The following is a 21,478-nucleotide window of genomic DNA, read 5'->3' as shown; positions in this document are numbered from 1 at the left end:
ATGCACATGGCAGAGCAGAGCCCTGGAAATGTTCTGGTGGCAACTTGGTCTTTGGAGATGGGAGTTAGACAGAGATACAAAGACAAAGGGAAGGCTGGAAACAGGGCAGGAAGCTGAGGTTCTGAGGTAGTAACTAAGGTTCAAGGCCCTGCCCACCTTTGTCAAGCTATGCTTGCAACCCCACACACACTTCCCTATTCTTACCACCTACCCAGCCCTACTTCCTTGGTTTTCAGCAACCAGTTTTAAAAGCAAAGCCTCATAACTCGAAGTTGTAAAAGCAAAACCTAGGCACACATCATGTGGGATATCAGGGGTTCCTCAACTTTTGACTGCGCTGGGTTCCTGTAGACATTTCCCACCCTCATCCTTCCTACCTCCCCCTCTACTGCCACTAGTCCTAGGCCTTTCTCATGTCTAAAGAGACCCTGATTAGCATCTCAGCCCAGATCCCACTTCTGGTCCTTACCCAAGGAATTCCTCCAGACCCCCAGACAGCCAGCTCCTTACTTGCTCTCGACCTCCAGGGAATGACCCAGATTCCTCGCTCCCTTGACCACTAAGTCCCAGGCTCCTACTTATTCAATATCTCCTTTAGTATCCTCCTCCCAGAGATGGTGATGGCTCCCATACCCCACCCACATCCCACCTGACCTCCTTATAGGGACTCCCCACCTCTGGAAATCTTTTCAGAAGACAAATCTGTAGAGGAGGTCCATACCCTGCTTCATTCAACCTTGATGCTTTGTGGATGTATGACCTGTCAACTGAGGCAGACAGGGCCATTCTGTGGGGGTCGCAGACAGCATTAGGCACAGGGGCAGGGCTCTGTACAAGGCCCTTGGCTCAGTCAGCTTGGTTTGATTTGTGGAGGTCTCTTTTACTTCATCCATTCACTGGATAATGTAGCGAGTGCCCACAAATCTGTCATTCCACCCAAGAACTATATCTCCTAAGATGTTATTCTTTTTTTTTTAAGATTTATTTATTTATCATATATGAGTACACTGTCGCTGTCTTCAGACACACCAGAAGAGGGCAACAGATGCCATTACAGATGGTTGTGAGCCACCATGTGGTTGCTGGGATTTGAACTCAGGACCTCCGGAAGAGCAATCATAACCATTGAGCTATCTCTCTAGCCCCCTAAGATGTAATTCTTGTGAAGAGTTCTACTCTTTGCCCACTGCCCTGACCCACCCCAGGCAACCACCATCTAGAATTTTGTTTTTGACACTGAAAAAAAAGATAGTTTCATCTTAGAGTGGATAATATTGATTGTCAACTTGACAGGATTTAGAGTCATCTAGAAGATACACCTATGGGCATTGGGTGGTTTACATGAGAACAATTCCCCTTATTTGGTCCCTAGGTGGTGATCCCATTTGGGGAGGTTTAGGTGGTGTGGCCTTGCTGGAGGAAGTGTGTCACCGGAAATGAGCTTTGAGATTAAAAGCCTAGCAGCACCTCCAGTTTGTTCTGCTTCGCGCTTGTGATTAAGATGTGTGTTGTCTCCTTGCTCTGGCCACCACACCTACTGCTTGCTCCAAGTTTACTCACCACGTTAGAGTGAACCACAGGTGAAAATAAACTTTCTTCCATAAGTTGTTTTTCGGTCAGGCTGTTTTATCGCAGCCTCAGAAAAGTGACTGATACTTTGACATGTCGGAGAGGGAGTTTCTCATGGAGCCACTGAGGTGGGAAGACCGTTGTCTTACCCATCTCTTCCCTGTACTAACCTGATCTTGGAACACCCGTGTCCCTTAAACACAGGTTCTTATGGGATCCACTCCTTCTGACGTCACCATGCACAGCTTCCTGGTGAAGTGCCTCATAATCTCCGGCCCCTAGGCACATGCCTAGTCGGGCTGTTCTGCATCTGAGCCCATCCAGCTCAGATTTACTTTACCCAGCTCTGTGGTGAGGCAGAACTGTCTCCAGAGGTCTGGCCTGCTGCTGTCTGGACAATGGGGAGAAGGTCCAGGATTAACCTGGTAGAACCAGGATCCCAGATGCTAGAGTGAGGGCCAGGGAGCCATCCTCAATGAAGTGCATTTTGAGGATCAGTGGGCACCCTCCAGGGTTCCTCAATGGCTCTAGAATGGGAGCAACCACTTCTGGAATCCCCCCACTGGAGATCTAGGACCCTGATAGCATCTCACACAAAGCAAGGATGTGGACACGGCCGTGCCAAAATGACTCTTATCAGACTAGTTGGGGATATTGTTCTAGCCCAGCCAAGGCCTGGGATTTAACAGAAAAAAAGATGTTTCCTTCTGAGCCAAGGCAGGGCTGCCACAGCTCTACTCAGGAACAGAGACCCAGGTCTTACCAGCTGAGTACAAGCCTTAAGAGGAAGTGGGGAGCTATCAACTCAGAATAGCCGTGTGCACTTCCGTAGGATGGCCTGGAACCTGTGGCCCTGCTATGAAGTCAAGTGCTGAACCATCCCAGGCTCTATGTTCCTCAGGGTGAGTGTATTCTTGACCTTGTGAGGTGCAATGAAGATCCAGGCAAACCGCACAGGCCCAGCCTTTCCTTCATCCCTCAGTGTCCAGAGAGGGACAGGCACTAAGTGTAGGAGGAGGCAGGGATGATGTAGGCCTAGTCTGGGGATAGACACAAAGGGTCAGCCTTTCAGGATGGCTTCTGACTTCTGGTCTCAGATGGACCCCTCAGAAAGGGCAGTGCTGGAGGAATGGAGACTGCGCCTGCTGCCTTGGGAGTGTGCCTGTCATAGCCATTCTGAGCGAATGACTGTACCAAGGGACAAAGAAGCTGATCCCAAAACTTCCACTCACATGTTGGAGTCCCATGGTCATCTTTCTCCATGTCCTGTCATGTTAGACATTGATCGCACCCATGAGTTACAGGGTACAGCCCAGGGTCTTTGGACTGTACCCAAGCAGTATGGCCTTTGTCCTACCACACAGCTGATCACTGCTGATGGGCTCCAGAGGAAGCAGAGACAGAACTAGACCACACCAGTGGAAGGGATGCGAATCCTTTATTGGAGTGAGGCCAAGTACTCCAGACTGGATGTTAGGTGCTTCCCCAATGGTAGGGTGGGACTGGGGAAGTAGGCAGTTAGGACTCAGACTCAAACATCTTCTTCCGACCCTCCATGCCAGACTTCTCCTCAATATTCTTCCTCCAGTCACCCACGTCACGCAGGTCCCGCTCCTGAGGGCAGGACGAGAGAGGTCTCAGATCCACCCCGGTCTGCTCCAGACTACCCTGGGCCTTGGTTTACTGTAAAAGGGATTGTGAGTGGACTCTCTCTTTCTTGGCTCTCCCCTGGGCCCTGGCCTACCTTCTCAGTGTCTTCCTTCTTGACCTGCTTCAGGTTGGCTCTCAGGTCCATGCACACCTTGTGCTTAGAGCCCAGCAGCGCCTTCAGCATGGCGTCAGCTGACATACGCACCCTCCGGAGTGGGGGCCTCTTGAACTTGCCCCTCAGGTCAAATAGCTTCTGGTTCATGTCTTCCAGCTGGGAGGAAGGAGGAGGTTTAGGAGCCAGGTTTAGGACCCTGCCCTTGCTCTGTATCTTTGACCTTACTTTCACACCACCTGGCTTCACCCCCATATCGCTTGGCTTCACCCATGTTGCCTGGCTCCCCCATTCATATAGCCTGCCCTACTCCCTTCATCCCGCAAACCACTGACTCCACCCCATGCCGTATGCCCCACCCCCTCACCATTGACTCCTCCCTCTCACCTCCTTGCTGCTCTTCTGCACCTTCACCTCCATGTCATATTTCTCCTCTTCAGCCGCATCGATCTTCGCATGCAGTTGTTTGCAGAGTTCCTGGGTGGGCGAGCAGTGGGTGGGTGGCCACCCTGATACCCGAGGACCACTGTCCCCTCCCAGTCCTGATCCAATAGGGTTGATCTGCTGAGAAATGGGGGTAGCAGGGCCTTGGGTGGTACGGGGCAGGAAGGAACTACCTGCACTTCAGACATGGAGCCTGGGATGTGCAGAGGCGGGCAGTGTTCTGACAGGTAGTTCTGCTTCTCGGATTCGCGGCGGCTTTCCTCTTTTTCCAGCTCTGTGGCCGCGATCTGGAGCATCACACTCTGAGGAACAGAGCGGTGGGCGTGAGGGTCCGCCGTGAACTCCCACTCCTACCTCTGTACCCCCAGCCCTCTGCAGCAGCCCACCCTTACCTTCAGGTGCTGTCTCCGGGCCGTGATGGCCCTGTTGCGCTTCTGCAGGACAGGACAGAGGGGTCAGAGTCAGGCTTTGGCTAGAGCTCTGACCTCCTTGGGAGCCATCTGACTTGGGGTTCCCAAGGAGGTAACAAGGCCACTGCCCAGGGCCCTGTTTTTTCCCTAGTCTGGGGCCTGCTTCAGGGACACATGCCTGTGGTCCTGACATTTTGCTTAGGTGGTACATGGGGATGAAGGGGTTAATGAGGATGAGGAGGCAGTATATGGCCAGGCCTCAGAGGCTGTGGGCAAGGGGAGGCCCGGAAGGTGAGTGGTGAACAGAAATTAGAAAGGAGAAGTGATTCCTTTGTGACTAGACCTAAGTCATACTTCCCTTGCCTCACAAAACACCAGGCGGGCACTTCCTCTCTCTCTGGGGTAGTTCAGGGGGTGGGGCATTTGGGAGTCTTGACAGGGGTGTCTTCTGTCCTAGCCTCAGGGGACCATTATAGCCTCCAACGATACTCACCTCCTCACTGTCCCAGGAGGAAGAGGGAGGTAGGAGTGGGAGAAAAAAAGAGACGTTAGATCATGGCTCATGGGAGTAGCCTTGAAACTTAGGGGTTGATGGGGTTGAAGGGGTGGGCAGTAGCCACAGAGGGAAGGGAGAGAGAGGAGACCCAAACCCTGGTGAGGGGACTGCAGTTCAGGTCATCCTGGGTGTCACTTACTCTCCCATCTTGAGATCTCAAGCTCTGAGCCTGTGGGGAGAGAGGTGATGGTGTCAGTGTTCGCCTTGCGGGAGGCTTGGCATGGAGACCTGGGCTCACTAGCTCACTTCTGCTCTACCCACAACTCAGACCTTCTCAGAGGGCAAGGATTTGGAGGACATCTCCCCCCACCCCCACCCCCACCCCGAGGGTGAGAAGTAAGAGGAGAAAGTGTTCCCAAAATGTCCTAGGCGGGGCCTGAGGAGCTGCAGCTGTCCCTGAGGGAGGGGTGGGGTGGGGCTGGCCAGCACAGGTGGCTGCCAGAGTGAGCCTGTTATTTTTAACTCTTGCTCCTTTGACTTGAGAAGTAAATGCTTGGAAGAAAGTGCTCTTCCGTGTGGCCTGGGGGCTCAAGTCCCCACTTGCTTGACCTGAACATTCTCCTGCTTTCGAGTCCCCAGACTCAGAGCCTGTTATCCCAGGCCTGTTGAAGACCCCCTGCCCTAGCCTAGCAGCACCTGTTGTTTCTCAATCTCAGATCTGTGGGAGATCTTGGAGACCCCAGACCCCCCCCCCCCAAGCCCCTGCCCAGGGAAGTCCTCCTGTGAGCTCGCCTGAGTAGTGCCCTATTCTTCAACCTCAAGAAGATGGGCTTGGCCTCACCTAGATTCTGTGCAGCAGTGCTGGGAGCGAGGTCAAGCCGGCAGCAGTGAGCTGGGCTGGTGGGCCAGGGGGAGGGGTATAAATTGCTTTCCCTGGGCCGGGCCCCTGCTCAGAAAGGGCATGGAGTCTCCTCAGACCAATGGGGGCACAGAGAGGAGGAGAGCCTCCCCACCTGCCCAGCCGCCTGGCCAGCCAGCCCAGGCGCTGGCCTGTCCAAGAAGTCTTGGGGTGGGGAGTGGGGGGTGGTTTGCTCTATTTATGTCTCAATGACGAGTTCAAGATGCCACCCTTGTTCCTGCAAGAGCCCTCAGGACAGCAAGTGTAATCTTCCATGTGGGTCGCCAAGGTACCCAGCTCAAAGCATCCACTGAAGTCTTCCTCCAAGGGAAACCGGACTTCACCAAGAGTAGGTTGAACTAGAGTCGTTGTCAAATGGTATGTGTGGCCTTGTACTTCAGCACCCATCTGGCCACTCATTGCCTGCTGGGTGCTCATGCCCTGCTTGGGCCCCTGTACTGATTGACTGTTCACCTCACCAGTCCTCCTGCAAAATTGCACACTCGCCCCCCAAACCAAAAACCATTCTCTTGGGCCCTGTGTGATAGGTAGTCAGGGCTCAGTAGAGTAATGCCCACCTCTTGTAGTGAACTTGCCTTTCTGCCCAGAAAGAGAAGCAAATGCGCCCCTCGACCAGCAGCTGGGCCTCTCCCAGCCTGCCACACACCCCTGCCTATGGGTGCCTCTGCACAGACAACTCGGAACATGTCCTTCAACCCCAGAGAATGGTGCTACCGCCCTAGGAACCTTTGTCTGACCTGTGGGGGCTCAGGGCCCTTGGTTGTCTAGGCAGGCCCTGCATTACCCGGCTCACTGGGGCCGGGCCCTTGCTCCTTTCCCGCTCCTGAACCCCACCCAGAGGAAACCAGATCATGGCTTGGCCCCAACCCTGCTGCTCTGGGGCCCCTGGGGATCAGAGGAGGGTTGGAGCTGCTAAAGCCCGCCAGATGTGCTGGGATTAAGAGGTATATCACAAGCCAGGGCTGTGAGCCCCCAAAGGCCCCAGAGCAGCTTCCAAAGGCATCTACTGCCCCCTGTTGATAGTACAGAAGACACCATATCACCATCCCTCCTGGCGTTGGGGTCTCTTCCCCACGCTGTACCTACCCACAGCTCCCCCCACCCCCAATTGCCCTCTATCTTCACAGGGCCAGTGCTCGTCTCCTGCTCCTCTGCCAATCCTGGCTGGCAGAGAGGATGGTGCCCATCTTCCAGGGAAAGACCTAGAATCAGGCCTTGTGCAGAGCTTCAGGACTAACAAATCTGTTCAGAGTACCCTACCCCATCCTTGAGAGGGCAGTGGGGCCAAAGTGTAGCCCATCTTGTATCTCAGGTCCTCCTCACAGGGCTCCGTCAAGACACGTGAATGTGATAGAGGATGCATTTATTACAGAGAGATCCGAAGAGCCTGCACAAATGGCCACAGCTCTCCACTGGGGAAAGCTGAGACCTACGGTTCTTTCAGGAGCGAGGCCTAAGCAGGGGAAGACGAGGCTGCAGGGCCAGAGCACGATCCACTTCCCTGGGTGACCGCAGGTGGTGCCACTGGGCGATGGGCCGCCGAGCATGGGCCAGCATGTCTGCCCAGTGCTGTAGGGGTTGGCCTGAAGCCCGGGGACCCAGCAACACTTTGCCCACAGGCTCAGCCAGGAGCTGCAGGCCCCGGGCCCAGACAGCCAGCACCAGGTCCATGCTCTGCAGACATGGAGAGGGGATGGTTGTCAATTTGGCCTGGCACAATGTTCCAGGCCACTCTGCCCTTCCTCCTGGCTCCCTACCTGGAGCTGGCTAACGGGAACCAGGAAGACGAAGGCCTCGTTGAAGTAGGGGTTAGTTGTGCCCTTCTTGGAGGATGTTTTGTTCTTCTTCCACTTTCTCTGGTTTAATATAAGCTGGACCTTCACATAGGCCTCTGCGTGAGCAAGAGAGTTCAAGAAGGGAATCTCATACACGCACATGGCAAGGGTGAACACAAGGGTCCAGCTCCCTGTCCACACAAGTATAGCTCTCACCTGCAAGCCCCGGATTCAGGCCCCGAGCCTCCAGTATGACCACAGTCAGGCGGCCTGAGCTGGGCACATAGCGTAGTGAGAAGCACAGCTCCCCCATCTGCTCAGACTATGGGCAACAAGACAGGACTGAAGCCGGGAGGGTTATCCTTGCCCTTGGGGGTTTGGGCTCAGCAGGTACAGCACTCAGACCTTGGCCACCCCCATGTTACAGGTAGTGCCTGTACCCCTAGCAGCCAGGCTCACCTCAGTGGAACCTGGAGGGCCTAGCTGGTACCAGCTCTCCAGGACATGCTGAAGGTCCACAGTGCCCAGGGGTAGCTGGAGCTCCCCCAGTGGCTCATGTTCTGAAAACCGCTTGAAGTCCAATAGCTGCACCTTCAGAGTGGCTTTGGGCAGCTCTGCTGGTGGGACCTGTAGGCAGGGCTATGAGCTGGGTTCTGCTGTCCTGGCTCCAGCCCACTCTATCTCTTCAGGCTAGACTTACCAGGAAGCAGCATGTCTCTTCAAACATGGGACAGAGTGTCCCACGGTGCACTTTTGTCTCATGTCTTCTCCCGGCCTGGGTGGAAACACTGACACGGGCGTAGGGGTCTGCTGTGCCCTCAGCCTTCAGATTTTTAGCCTGCCTCAGGCCCACTCTAATCTGAGGACCAATGGGTTGACTCAGCCTGGGAGGGGGGTCCTTTTCCCTTGTTCCCCTCTACCTGGCTCTTCATCCATCTCCTCCTCCATCAACCATGGAGCCTCTGGACCTGCTGAGCGGGCCTTACCTCCTGGCTTCCAAAATCATACTCCAGGGAGAGCAGCAGTTGCCCCCACGGTTGGTCCCCTCCAGAGCAGGGCTCTAGGCACTCCACATCTGGTTGAACCTGGAGTGAATGGTGGGCGGTCAGACAAGTATAGTTGAGACCAATCTTCAACCAGAGATCTGGACTATTTATTATAAATGATTTATATCAAACTACCACCTGCAGGCCAGCCCACATATCCTCAGCACAGCTCCCTGAGACCAGCCAGATCTTCCTTCAACACTATAGTTATGCTATTACTGCTACTACTGTAGCTATCAATGGCCCATGGACCAGCATCTGCCTGCTTCTCAAATGCCTCCTCCCCAATCACCTCTGTTCATCTCCGTCCTCTGAGAAGGAGGCCTGCCAGGGCTGCCTTGGGCTCCCTAGTTTGAGCCTTGCATCCCCCCTCCCTGGAGTGAGCCAATACAGGATTAGACACAGGTAGTTTGGGTTTCTGCTCCTCACCAGGTGAGTAGTGGTGCTGTTCCGAGCACTGCCCAGGCCCACAGTCTCTTTATCCTTGGGTTGCTTCCTGTGGCGTTGGCGGTGGCAACAGTAACAGATGACACAGAGCAGACAGGAGACTAAGAGGACTCCAGCAGCAAGGATGGCAATAAAGAGTATCCAGCGAGGCCCTAGGCCGGGGGCACAGGCTGCTGAAATGTCTCTTAGACAACCTGGCTCCCTACTAGGCTGGACCATGCCCACAACCACTTTTGAGGTTCCAACCACTCACAGGGGATCTTGGTAATGAGGTCTGGAATGAGATTGGGCCCAGCGGTGGCATCAACTGGGGCAGAGGTGCTGAGGGGGTTTGAGACATGCCGCATCTTCGTGCTCCTATCGGCTTCGAGGAAATAATTGTGGAATCCAGGCCACAGCCAGTACTGAGTCCACACTAAGCAAGAAGGTAGCCTAGGGTGGCCGGGGGCAAGGATGCTAGTCAGGAAACAAGGCAGAGAGAAGCTCTGGGCCTCAGCCAAAGCATTGACTTAGATGCCACAAGCCCAGCCTCTTGCCACTTTCCCCAGTTCCAAGCCCAGCCAAGTAGGCCAGGCCTGGCCTGGGGGCAGCCCGGTACCTGCTTTTGCTGGCCTTTGCTCACTGGCACCCTCCAAACCTACTTTTCAGGAAGAACTTTGTCCTTTTTTCCCTAGGACTCAGAGGCCTTTTCTCATTTTTTTGTGATGGCTTATCTCTTGCAGAGGGCCCATCACAGCTCTCTACCTTCCAACGACCCACCATCTTCTACAAGGCAGTCTAGTTGGCTTACTGTAGCCTCAGGTCCAAGAGTAGCTTGGGCCATGAGGTCACGTGGGAAGAAATTGGGGATGCAGGGCACAGGGCCACCAGCAGGTGGGCATATGCTCCAGCAAGCCTAGGCTGAAGGAGCTTTACTGGCACGGGCACCAGGCCAGCAGTGCCTGAGGATGAGGGCGAGGTAGGGGCAGGCAGGGGCACAGCATAGCTGGGAGAGCCTGAACATTCCTCCATGCTGAATCAATGCCCGTCCAGACTTGCTACCTGCCTGCTTGGCCACCCTTGGCATGGGAGTGGAAAGGAGGAGGCCATGGAGCTGCTTTGGCCTCTGTACCCTGTCAGCCTGGGGCCTGAGGAGGATGCACACCTGGCAGGCTTCTTCCTCCACAAGCAGAAGGGGTGGGGTTCTCAGCTGGGGGAGGGGGCTGGGAGCCACTGTGACTTGCTGAACCCAGGTCACCACCCCCAGCTTCCCTAGATGCCAACTGCTGGCCAGAACTCAGTTTCTAAAACTTGAGTCTAACTCTACTGTGCTACGGGAGCCTGGCCCTACCACCCTCCTGCCATATTGAAGTCCAGAATGCATACAAGTTACTAGACCCCTCCAGGGGTGACTAATAGACCCTCTTGCTCTTGTACCCTCAGCCTGGAGTCCCCAGCATGATCCCAAAGGATGCCCCCTCCTGCAACATCAGTGGCTCACTAGGTGGGAGAAAGGAAGCCATAGCTCACAGAGCTCAGAACTCTCCATCCCTCGGTGATGGAGGCAGCTGCAGGAGGGGACCCGGCTCTGCCTTCTAGGTCTCCCTTTAGAAGCCCTGCACACGTGGAACCATGATGTTTTCAAGGATGGCCTGAGGCTGGTGCTCTGAAGTTGGTGTGGCCCTGGAGCAGAGGTGCAGAGGGTTTTTACAAGAAGTCATAATGAGGGGTTGGGGATTTAGCTCAGTGGTAGAGCGCTTGCCTAGCAAGCACAAGGCCCTGGGTTCAGTCCCCAGCTCTGAAAAAAGAAAAAAAGAAGTCATAATGACCGTGGAGAGTGGTCTGGTGGGGACCTGGAAGGGCCACAGTGCTAGACTGAATATCCTGCTCACCTCTTGAAATTCCTCATGGTTTTTTTTTAGCACGAGTACTGTACTTTAATTCATCCCCAGACCCTGTGAATCATACGGCTAGTCCCTAACTTGGTTTCAGACCCATCTGTAATTTGGTGGAGGTAGAAGCTTGTTGAGTCTCCCGAGGATGGAGAGAGGTGATCTACAGGCCTCAACAGTCTGCCTGTCCACTAACATCACTCTTGTTTGGCCTTCTGAAGGACTCGGCTAGGTGGGAGGCCACAGGTGACAGTCGGAGCACCCCCAGTGGCTCTGGAGTTGGCATGGCCCTGGGGCAGAGGGGAAAGGGGGTTTTTACAAGAGGCCATAATGACTATAAAGATTCTGGTAGGGGCTGGAGCTAAGGTGTTGTTCCTTAGGGGTCCCTAGCATGAGAGGGTTGAGGTTAGGCTCAAATCGGGCCTTGGAGTGGAGCTCAAAGACACATTTACCATTTGGAAATGGTGGAGCTAGTATGAATGCTGGGATTCAAGTAACATTGATCTCTCTCTCTCTCTCTCTCTCTCTCTCTCTCTCTCTCTCTCTCAGTGTGTGTGTGTGTGTGTGTGTGTGTGTGTGTGTGTGTGTGTGTCCTTCTTGTCTAAAGTCCTCCCTCCTTTACCCTAAGAACAAGTGGCAGGGAGCAGAGGGTGCAGAAGCTGTGACTTTAACTGTATGTAGCTCAGGAGGGCATCCTGGGTAGCATGGTGGTGGCACATGTCTACAGGGGACTCAAGGCTGTTTGAAAGCTGGCTCTGGAGGGATTCTGGGGCCTCAGAAACATCAGCTCCTGGTACTAGGGTGAGTTTTCAAGGCCTGGAAACATCAAGGCCCCTTAGGACCTCCGGGTTCCAATGGTGGTAAGGGTGCAAGTAGAAAGACAGCCACCAGGTGGAGCTGTTCTTCCCACTGGTCCCCACCTACCAGGAGCATTCGGTTTGCTACTTTAGGGAAGGTGTGAGCAGCCTGAGCAGACAGACAGACAGACAGAAAAGAGGCTCTATGATTCTCCGTCCCACCCTATCTTCCTGCTTTGTCAGTCTGTCTTCTACGACTGCTATGGAAGACTTTCTAAAGGGACTAGCACTGTTTGACCCAGGAAAGGGAGATGGGAGTCCCTGCTCCATCTCCGAGCTCCTTCCCAGTGGCTGTGAACATCCAGCTCTGTAATCCCTTCCAGGCAGGGTGTGTGACTCACACCTGGGTCCGACGCCTGCACCCATGGCCCCAGCCTCTGTCACACCGCTCATCCTCCAAGGCTTGCTTGAGCCCTTACTTTCTCCAGGTATCCCTTTCAGGTCCCTCACAACTACCCAGTCTTGTACTGGATGTCATCAAGTGATCCTTTTAAGACAGGAGCCATGCAGAACCGTGCTGGGCCTTTCCTCCAAATTCTCTGCCGGCCCAGGGTGGGGTACTCATTTCTGGGTCAGACCTGCTACCAACTCTGTCTACCTCAGCCTAACCAAACCTGGTGGTATTTCATAGAGAAGAGGTTTCTGTGTTCTTTTCCTTCAGAAAAGCAAGACACCCACCCCCAAGCATGGGGTGATCCCTTCCTCACCTGGTGCCTACTGCTTCCTGTGATTGGTGGGCTCTGGCCTGCTCGCTCAGACCCTAGCCACTGGGAGGCTGGATGTCCACTCTCAGGCAGCACCTGAAGCCCACTGCAGAGACCGCTGTGCCTGTCGCTAGTGAGCAAAAGAATCTTTCGTGGAGGAAGGGGTGTGGAGGCAGGGCTTTGGGGAGCCCCACCTTATGACCGGAACTGCTGGCCCTCAGAAGCCAGGAAACTCCCTTGAGAGCGAAGGTCTCCCCTCTCTGAGGCCCTGGAGCAGGTGTCTGGACTCCAGGCTATCTCGGGGTGTTCCTCAAGGCTGAGGTTACTCTAAGCCACACCAAACTTTGCAAAAGGGGGTGATAGGCCCACTGGACTGACCTCTGTGCAGACTCACACACTCAGAAGTCCTGAGTCACAACCTGCTTGGTTGAAGAATGTGCCTTCTGGCAATGCAGGCCTAGGGAACCCAGCACAAAGAGGGTGGAACCCTGTAAGGCAGCTGGCTGCCTGGTGCTATGGCGGTCTATCCTGGGGCCACGGAGACCTGACTGACTTAGCTGCCACCCTCAGAGAATGTTCTGGAGGCCATCCTAACCCACTCCCTTGAGTTTTTAGCTCCCCAATGAGCAAGTCCTCTTCCTGGTGTACAGGGTTAGATTATTGACAACGATCTGTTCAGTTAGTTTGGGTCCAACCAGGGTTGTACTCTGAGCTCTTCATTGTGCTCTGACCAGTTGGTCCGGTCTGGTCACTCTACAGACCCTTATCTGGGTCTGGCAGTCAAACATTGCAATGTGTAATGGTTAACGTCTCTGGGCTGGTGAGACGGGCCTTTTCAAGACATTTCTGCTGTAGAATGCTCTGGGACTACCTCATGTGGGACATGTACATCCATGCTTTTCTTTTTTTTTTTTTTCCGGGGCTGGGGACCGAACCCAGGACCTTGTACTTCCTAGGTAAGCGCTCTACCACTGAGCCAAATCCCCAACCCCCTATCCATGCTTTTCATACGTGGCTCTGGGCACGTGGGCAGAGACATGAGATAGATCTAACCTCTGGTATGATTCAGGTTCTGTGACAGGGACTTAGAAATAAGATCAGAGGGGCCAGCAGTGTGCCTGCAGAGATACCAAGACACCCTGGTAGCAGGCACCTGTACTTGGGGACCCGGCAGACCCCTGTGCAGCCGAGCTTCAGGCCCCCCAAGTAGCTCCCACAACCTGGCTGTGTAGGGGCTTTGTGCCTCTCCAGAATGAGGGCGCCTCCGTGGCGAGACAGCGTCTGAGGTTCTGAGGCAGGAAGGGGAAAACCAAACAGAGCTGGCAGCCCACGGCCAGGCCCGCGGCCCCCAGACGGCGGCTTGGCAGCCAGAAGCCCCGTGGAGACCCTGGCGGGGCTCCTGGACGCGGATGCTTCCTTTGAGGATGCCTGGGGAATGTTTGAGGTCAGAACACACGGCAGACGCTGGCGAGAGAGCCCAGAGCCTCTGGCAAGGAAGCAGGAGACGTGCTGGGATGGGACTCGTGTTCCCTGTCTGTACTGACTCTGCTGTGGGCCCTATCCTTCTAGGCACCCCCTTTTACCTGGGGTCTGGGACAGCATAAGATGGGTGCTCAACTTGTCCCAGATCTCTGTATGTAGCTTGTGTGTCCACTCAAGGTTATCTGTGTCTTTTGCACCGAGAGAGAACGCACCGCCAACATCCAAGCATCAGAACAAACCTAAACCCCATTATGGAGATATTTGGGAAGCTGAACCCCAACTTATAAACATCTGGGGAGCCTTACCTCATTACTTGAACATCTGGTAAGGTTGCACCAATTCATTCACTCTCTGGAGAATGCACCCTGATCCACCACCTAGTAACCCAAGGAACACAATCCCCATCTCTTAACCACCCAGGGAAGTTATACCCCATTGTCCCAGAATCTAGAGAAATGGCACCATTACCTGGGCCCCTGGGAATGTGCCTCCTGCCTGTGCTTTGATGTAGGACTATCATGGAAACATCAGGACCATGCACCCTACTCGAGCGTGGTGTTACGCTGAGTTTTGAGACTCTATTGGAGACTCCAGGGATGTGAACCCTGATGTCTGCAGTGCCTGGGTGAGTCTTCCGTCTCCTATGTGTATGGCGACACATGCCCTAACATGGTGGGACTCACTCTCTCCAGGTGGCTGGATGTATCGCCCCAGGGCTTCAGAGAATTGGAGTCCAGGGACCCATCTATCATATAGTTTTATGAAGGCCTCATACATCTTGGTTTTGGGGGTGGGGGAGGGTCTCTGTTCATCTAGGGAAACCGCAGAATGGTATCTTTACATTTGCGACATTTGTGAATACCTGGGTCACACGCCCCGTGCGTGTCTCCACAGCTGGGTGACCTGTTCCCTGTTCATTTGGGAACAAGAGCTCCATTCTGTGGTCATCAGGGTCTTGGACAGCCTGTACCCCACTTGTTAGGCCTACTGAATTACCTATTGACACAAGGTACATAGGCCTGCCTGCCAGGCTGGAGGCCCAGGGCCGGTGGCGCGTTCCTGTGGTTTTGGACACACCGTTCCTGGGCATCACACTGCTGTGTGCGTCCTATTCACCCTTGTCTCAGTTCTCTGTGTGCCATTCATTGAGCTCTGGGCTGCCTGCCCACTCCCAGCCTCCCAGGTGTCTGCACTCCGTACCTGTGCCCCATGAACTGAGCCCATTCAAGAGCTGATTGCTGAATTCTGATCTCTGAACCCCATGGTCTCAAATGTGCGGTACCTATGACCCATGAGGGTTGAGCATGGAGTCCACCATGCTGTGGACCCAAATTTCCCATTCACAATCTCTTTAGCATTTCCATGCGGACCACTCTATGTCCTCTAAGTGGGCTTTTGTGGACAGTTGGGCTTTAAAGACTTTATGGAATTTCTTGCCCTGAGAGGTATAGTAGTAACTTCTTTATGTTTTTGAGATGGGGTCTCATGAAGCCCAGGCTGGCCTGGAACTCGTGATGTAGCTGAAGAGTTTAAGTTCTGATCCTCCTGACTACGCTTCCTGAGGGCTGGGAGTCCAGGCTACCAAGGCTGGTTTCTACAGTACTGTGGATCAACTCAATGTCTCAAGAGTACCAATAGGCAAGCACTCTACACACTGAGTGTCCTCTCTAGCCTTCTCTGCTAGATTCTGTGTCATCCTTTGGTGGATTTCTGACATGGGTACATTGCTCACTTGCGTACTAAGATGAGCAGACTATGGAGACCTGGTACCTCACTTGTCTGAGTCTCTAGGTACATTTTACCCTCCGCCTCACCATAGCTAGGTTCCAAGAGCCTCACTTTCTGAGGTTCGCTGTCCTGTGTCCTTCTGTCTGAGGGTCTTCATGCTCCACCCCAGTCCTCTCTGTACAGGTACAGCTAGCATCCACTCCAGATGTCTGTGTGCTGTGTGCGGATTCTCGGAGACAGGAGTGCCTGTCACACATCTCCACAAGTGTACTTGCGCCATCGGAGGCTGGGTTCAGTCCTGCCCTTTGCCTATAGAGCTGGAAGTATGGTGACTGTGCCTTTCTTTGGGCTAAACAGAGAGTTCATGCTCATGTTCCCAGCTAGCAGCACCCTGCAAGTTCTTCCTGGGAACCCTTGCTTTTTCTGGGTGTCTGGCAGCCCGCCCCTCATTCCTCTAAACTGCTAGGTAGAAAAGACTTCAAGAATCACCCCCACAACTCCCCCGCCCCATTTTCCAAGGCCTCAGCCAACCCTCCCCTTCACCCAGGAGCTACGCGCCAACCCAAGAGTGCTGGCTGATGCTGACACGCACCCCCCACTCCAAGGCTCCAGTCTTCCTCTTCATCATCGCCTGAGGTTTGGACAGCTTGTCCTCCTTCACCAGGGTCTTTGGCAGCCTAACACCCCACTGCCTGTCTCTCACGTAGGCCCACATCCCAAGGCAAGGGCCCCCAGCAGCCGTTCCAAGATCCACTGCATCTTTGGATGTACACTGCCCATTCATCACTAGCGGGCGTCACGGCCCATGTGAATCCATATCCCTCCTGGTCCCAGTCTCTATTCATGCATGGCGCCAGGCTGGCTGCTTCACCTTCTGCGCATCAGAGTTCCTGCTGTGGATATCTGAGGACTCCCACAATCTGGCAGCGTGTGGACGATGTGAACCCCACTGATGCAAGAATCTGAGTATCTTACACCCCCCCCCATAACTGAATTCTACAGTGCTGTGCCTGACACATACCAGTATATAGGTCACACGACCTTTGACTGTGTCGAGAATTGGGGTACTATCCCTGGTAACCTCTATCTTAGCGAATGAACTACGTAGACCTGTGGATCTGAGTACTGGGGTACACTCTCCCCTATCCCAGCAGGATTTGGAGGGTGACATGTGTTTACCACTACCTCTTCCTAGACCTCACATAGGCCCACATTCCACGTTGGAGCTCCCGGGTGGCCAGTTCCAAGCTGCAGTGCATCTTTGGATGTCCTAACCCATTCAGGGGTGTCTGGGCCCAGTGAACCCATTCATCCCTGTCTCAGGGCCTCTGTGCTCTATTCATGCACAGCTCTGGGCAGCCTGCACCCCGTCCACCCCCATCTCACAGACAGTCCGTGCATTGTCGCCCCTCTTCCAGGAACAGCTGCCGGGCAGCCAGCAGGCACATTCCGGGGTTTGGCCCGAAGCCAATGCAAACCCTAGCTTTGCTGGCGCTAGCAGCAAGTGGGGCGCGGAATAACCAAGGGGGAGGAGGGCAGGCACGGAGGGAGAGTGGAGACCCTCAGTTTGGGAGCATGTGATCAAAGGCTTCCCTAGACACATACTGTCCTCCACCCAAGGGAACATTGGGGAGCCAAAGCCAGCTTGGGACAGAGGCCTGTCCTGAACTGGTTGCCAGCAGGAGCAGCTGTATGCACAGGGTGGGAGGAAGAGCCCTCCACCACAGCCGCTATTTCCTGACCAGGCTCCCTCAGCTGCCCACCCACAGACATCCCACTGGCAGACTCATCAGCATCAGTCTGGGCAAGGTCCCAGGCTCAGGGATGGGGAGGTGGGCAGAGGTGAGCATGGGGTCTCATCTCTATTGCTGTAGACCCTAGCCCCTCACCAACCCTCATGGGGACTCCCAGTCATGGGAGGACCACTGGAAAGTGGATATCTGGATCCTGAGCCCGCTCAGTCTGTTTACAAGATGGCTACCGCTCATCTTATTTCCAGGCCAGTGAAGGCCAGAGAGGAAGTGATTTCTTGGGGTCACATGGATGTTGCTTGGCAGTCCAGAAGCCCCTGTGAATGAAGGGCTGGCCTAGTTTCCAGGGTCCTTGGTAGACGAACTCTCCAAGTCTGTGTGAGCCACCTGTGTTTTCTGGGCATTGTGGGCCATCTTTGTTCTCTGAGTGTGAGAATATCTGGGTTTTCTGTGTGTAGATGGCTATCCATGCTCTCCAAACGTGAGAGCACATGTCTGGCTATCTGGATAGCTGTTTGATTAGTGTGTCTGGGTCAGGGAGACTATGAGGGCCAGACCTTTGGGTCCACTCTTACAGGCCTCAATATGGAGTGTCTTGCCTTCCTGCTCTGCTAGGCTGACCTGACTTGTTCTCTGTAGCTCTGGACAGCCTGTATTCTGGTCCTGGTGTAGGATACCCTCTTTCTCATCCTGTTGGTCATTCAGGATCTTAGCTCCCTGCTGTCCCTTGCTGTCTCCCTGTCCCAAGGTGCCCCTTAGACCCAGACAACTGGCTCCTGAATCTATCTGGATTTTTGTCAGGATAGACAAGAAGCCCCATCAAACAAGTCAGGTTCTTTTGTTGGTGGCTAAGGTTTTCCTAAACTTATACAATGGGATTTTGATAGACAAGGTATTGTGAGGAGTACTTGGGCTATGTAGTGCTGGGCGGAACCTTCTTCTGGGGGACCCTGCTGTACAGAGACTCTTCTATGTGGACACTCTGCTGTTCAGGGACTCTGTTGGGGGAGAGGGTGCTGTTGTACAGAGACCCTGCTCTAGGAGTACCCTTCTGTGTGTGGCAATCTGGAGTGTAAAGACCCTGCTCTGGGGAGAATCCTGTGTAGGTCCCCACTCTGGTGAACCATGCTACATAAGCACTCTGCTCTAGGGGGAACCTGTGTACAGAAAGCTTGCTGTGTGGGGACCCTGCTGTGTGGGGATTCTACTCTAGGGGATCCTTCTGTGTGGGGACTCTTCTCTAAGGGGATACTTGGTGTGTGCAGTCCCTGCTTTGCAGGGAACTATAGTATAAAGTCCTCTGGAGAGAGAGTTACAGAGATTCCCAAGTATCCAAGGCAGTAGCTTCCAAGATCAAAAGAGGGAAGGGACCCAGATAACTATGGTCTACAGTCTTGCTTCGAGGACGCGGGTTTCCCCAAACTCACAGGGGAGTCTGACTCACACATGTTGGAGCCTGGAGGTGGTTGGAGATGCTCCCTATAGGTGACTGAGTGCTTATCCTAGAACTGGTATGAGGATGGTTCGGTATCTGGCCTTTATGGCTTGTCTCGTCCCGCTGTCCCTCTAGGGTCAATCCAAAGGCACATACTGGATCTAAAAGGATCCATGATCCAACATGCACCCAGAGGTCGGGCACAGCGGGGCGCCAGGCAGATTCAGGCACCAGGCGATGCTGAACCAGCCAGACTCCCAGCTCCCCCTGCTGTCTGCAGGCTGCTTGGCCTGACCTCCCGCTCCTTCCCGACCCCTGCTCTCTCCTGGGCCTCCTCCTCTTTGGCTTTGCAGTCCAGACCAGAAGGCTGGCAGGCGTTTGGGCGCCCCCTTCTGTACACATGCCTCTTGCAGGGTCCTAACAAGCGCTGCAACCTGACCCTCCTTCTCACAGAGGGGCTGTCCTAAGCCCCTGGATATTCAGATTTCTGGCTTTCTGAGCAAAAATCCGTGAGAGGGGAAAGTTTGGGCCACGCCGGCCCCCAGACTCTTCTAAACAAACTCCAGGCGAGCAGGGAAGTCACTGGGACCCCAGGACATCTGCTCTCTTGGAAGAGACTTCAGCATCTCAGTTAAAACTTCCTCAGTCTTCAACCCAGGACCAGGCCAAGGCCAAGGCAGGCCTCAGTGTTGGGGTATCAGAGGCCACTGCCGAGAAGGAATGAGCAACACCTCAGAGCAAGATGCCTTTACATATTCCAGATCAGAAAAGCAGGAGTGCTGGAATCCGGGGAGGGGATCGCCTAGTGTACTGTAGAGGACGTCAAGCCTTTAGGTAGAGGGCGAGCGACCCTCTGCAATGACAGTCTTGCCATCAGGGAAAGCAGAGCACCATGCTGTCTGTTGTTGGAGGGCTGGAGGCTCACACATCAGATAGAGGAAGTTGGCAGAAACAGCCAGAAACAGGTGTGGTTCGGAGCTCGTGGAAGGCCAGGCAGGTGCTGGCTGAGTGAGGAGGCCTCACTGACCTGCAGCAAGGAAGACAAAGAGCACAGACATTAGGCCCCGAGGGAGCCAGGCAAGCAAGAGGCCTTGACCACATGACGAGGCATCTGCCATCTAGCCGCTGAACCCTCCAGGAAGTGCAGCCAGCTCCCTTACATTCAAGGACATGTGCACGTACAAAAGCTACAGCTATGCAAATTCACAAGTCCGGCCATGCATGGACATACACACTCTCTCCAGATGATAAAGCAATCGTGTGGATTTTTTTTTTTTTTAAACCTCAGCACTGGTGCATCAAGGCCATGAGCCCGCCGAAGCAAGAACATGTCTCGGTTTCACAGCTCACCAGCTCCCAGGTACCTTGCCCCACCTGGCAGGATTCTGGTAAAATTGTCATCTTATTGCCATGCCAGAGACCCTGTGGGTAGACCCTGGCAGATGAGGGTGTGCACACCGGCACAGCAGGGCTGTCAGCCTCTTAAAGTAGTGCTTGACTAGAGCCCAGGCTTTCCTTAACCCTGCCTCACTCCTGTCCACAGCCATAGCCTTTGCTCCATACAAGACACGTGGCCCCTGACAATGGCCAGCACCTGGTCCAAAATCAAACACAGCCTAGTGCAGAAGCACCGGGAAGAAGCCCACGCTCCTCTAGCACCCTCTAGATGTCCCCCTTCTGACTTTCTTACCACAGTGTGCCCAAAATGTGTGGAGGGTAAGTGCCTTTCCGTGCCCACCTTTCAGTGCCAAGGTGCTCTATGCCTCTACCTCTGATGTCTCTGCAGGACTAGGGTCTTCATGAATGGAGGAACGGAAAGCCTGAAGCTTGCTACCTCTCCTGTTAATCCTGTCTGCCTGAGCCGAGCCTCCATCAGCTTCCCCCTCCTCGACTGCCTTCTCTAGAAGGCCCACCGAGACTCCCATGCTTGAGAAACAGCCTCAAGGGTCTAGCAGGCCTACCAGATGCTCCAGTTCTTCCTCAGAGCACCTTCTTCCTGGTGTTCGGGAGTGTGTTAGGGCAAGCAACGGGGTCAGCCTTGGGCCTGTGCCTCCCAGCTAGGTAGGGTCTCAGAGCCCCTTTAGTTTCCAGTCACTGAGTTGGTATCTTGGTCACAGAAATATTTAGGCTGGTGAGGCCTGTGAATTTGGTACTAGGAGCCTCCTCTCCTTAACTTTGCCTGCCAGCTCCTGAGGGCCTGCAGATACTCGTTAGACTTCTCTATACCTGTTGTTGAATTTGGGGTTCTGGGTCATCCTGAGATATTTGTGCATCCATGTGCATATATGTTTTGGTGTGTGGTGGGGTGCATTTGTGCAGATGCATTTGCAGGCATGTATGTATGTGTTTGCACATACTTGGGGTACATGTATATATGGGCCATGTGTATACACATGTGTGCCCAGATCCAAAGGGGGAACATGTATGAGTGTTCCAGTATTCATGTGTTCCAGTATATATGTGTATGTGAGTACACGTGTGTGTGTCTGCATGTGTATATATGGGTCAGTGTGTGCAGGTACATGTACGTTTGCAAGTACTTGTGTATACATGGGTGCATCTGTGAATAGTATTATGTGTATGCAAGTACATGTGTCTGTGAAAGCATATGTATATACTCAGGTGTGCACAAATAAATAAATTTTTTTTTTAAGAAGAAGAATCAAAGGGGCAAACTGCTGTTGTCTCCTGAACCTTGCAAACACGTTTGCAGCCTGCTGACCAGAGCTAAACTCTTGGCCATAGTCACCTGCAGAGGGCGAGGGTGGGCTGGAGGCTGCAA

The 21,478-nt window shown here is 54.0% G+C and overlaps 2 protein-coding genes across 3 annotated transcripts in view; both read right to left on the bottom strand.

The window, feature by feature from the left end:
* Window positions 1-2,988: 2,988 nt before the first annotated feature.
* Tnni2 (troponin I2, fast skeletal type) overlaps window positions 2,989-21,478 on the bottom strand; it is a 144,677-nt gene continuing 126,187 nt past the window's right edge. The window contains 8 exon segments of one of the 2 annotated variants that reach the window (NM_017185.1): window positions 2,991-3,183; window positions 3,314-3,490; window positions 3,719-3,808; window positions 3,949-4,077; window positions 4,168-4,209; window positions 4,679-4,685; window positions 4,881-4,910; window positions 5,523-5,533. In NM_017185.1, coding sequence (NP_058881.1) covers window positions 3,088-3,183; window positions 3,314-3,490; window positions 3,719-3,808; window positions 3,949-4,077; window positions 4,168-4,209; window positions 4,679-4,685; window positions 4,881-4,888 — 549 coding nt within the window. In that variant the 5' untranslated portion in view covers window positions 4,889-4,910; window positions 5,523-5,533 and the 3' untranslated portion in view covers window positions 2,991-3,087. 2 annotated transcript variants of the gene reach the window in all.
* Window positions 6,947-12,421, bottom strand: Syt8 (synaptotagmin 8). Its single transcript, NM_053325.2, has 9 exons — window positions 12,304-12,421; window positions 9,122-9,300; window positions 8,851-9,020; window positions 8,362-8,460; window positions 8,076-8,234; window positions 7,835-8,002; window positions 7,592-7,697; window positions 7,358-7,491; window positions 6,947-7,274 (listed from the first exon to the last, which is right to left on the bottom strand). Exons 2-9 carry the CDS (start codon window positions 9,213-9,215, stop codon window positions 7,041-7,043), a joined length of 1,164 nt encoding a protein of 387 aa, NP_445777.2. The 5' UTR covers window positions 9,216-9,300; window positions 12,304-12,421; the 3' UTR covers window positions 6,947-7,040.

Source organism: Rattus norvegicus, chromosome 1, assembly GCF_036323735.1.
Source record: "Rattus norvegicus strain BN/NHsdMcwi chromosome 1, GRCr8, whole genome shotgun sequence".
Lineage (NCBI taxonomy): Eukaryota > Metazoa > Chordata > Mammalia > Rodentia > Muridae > Rattus > Rattus norvegicus.
The sequence above is the reverse complement of the archived record's forward strand: the minus strand, read 5'-3'. Positions and strand labels throughout refer to the sequence as shown.

Bases quoted from the DNA above. Each gene is read 5' to 3' on its own strand.
- Syt8 (NM_053325.2), bottom strand. From the start codon at position 9,215: ATGCGGCATGTCTCAAACCCCCTCAGCACCTCTGCCCCAGTTGATGCC. The intron at 9,021-9,121 runs GTGAGTGGTTGG...CCCCCGGCCTAG, and splicing joins CCTCATTACCAAGATCCCCT to GGCCTCGCTGGATACTCTTT. The intron at 7,492-7,591 runs GTGAGAGCTATA...TTGCTCACGCAG, and splicing joins CCTGAATCCGGGGCTTGCAG to AGGCCTATGTGAAGGTCCAG.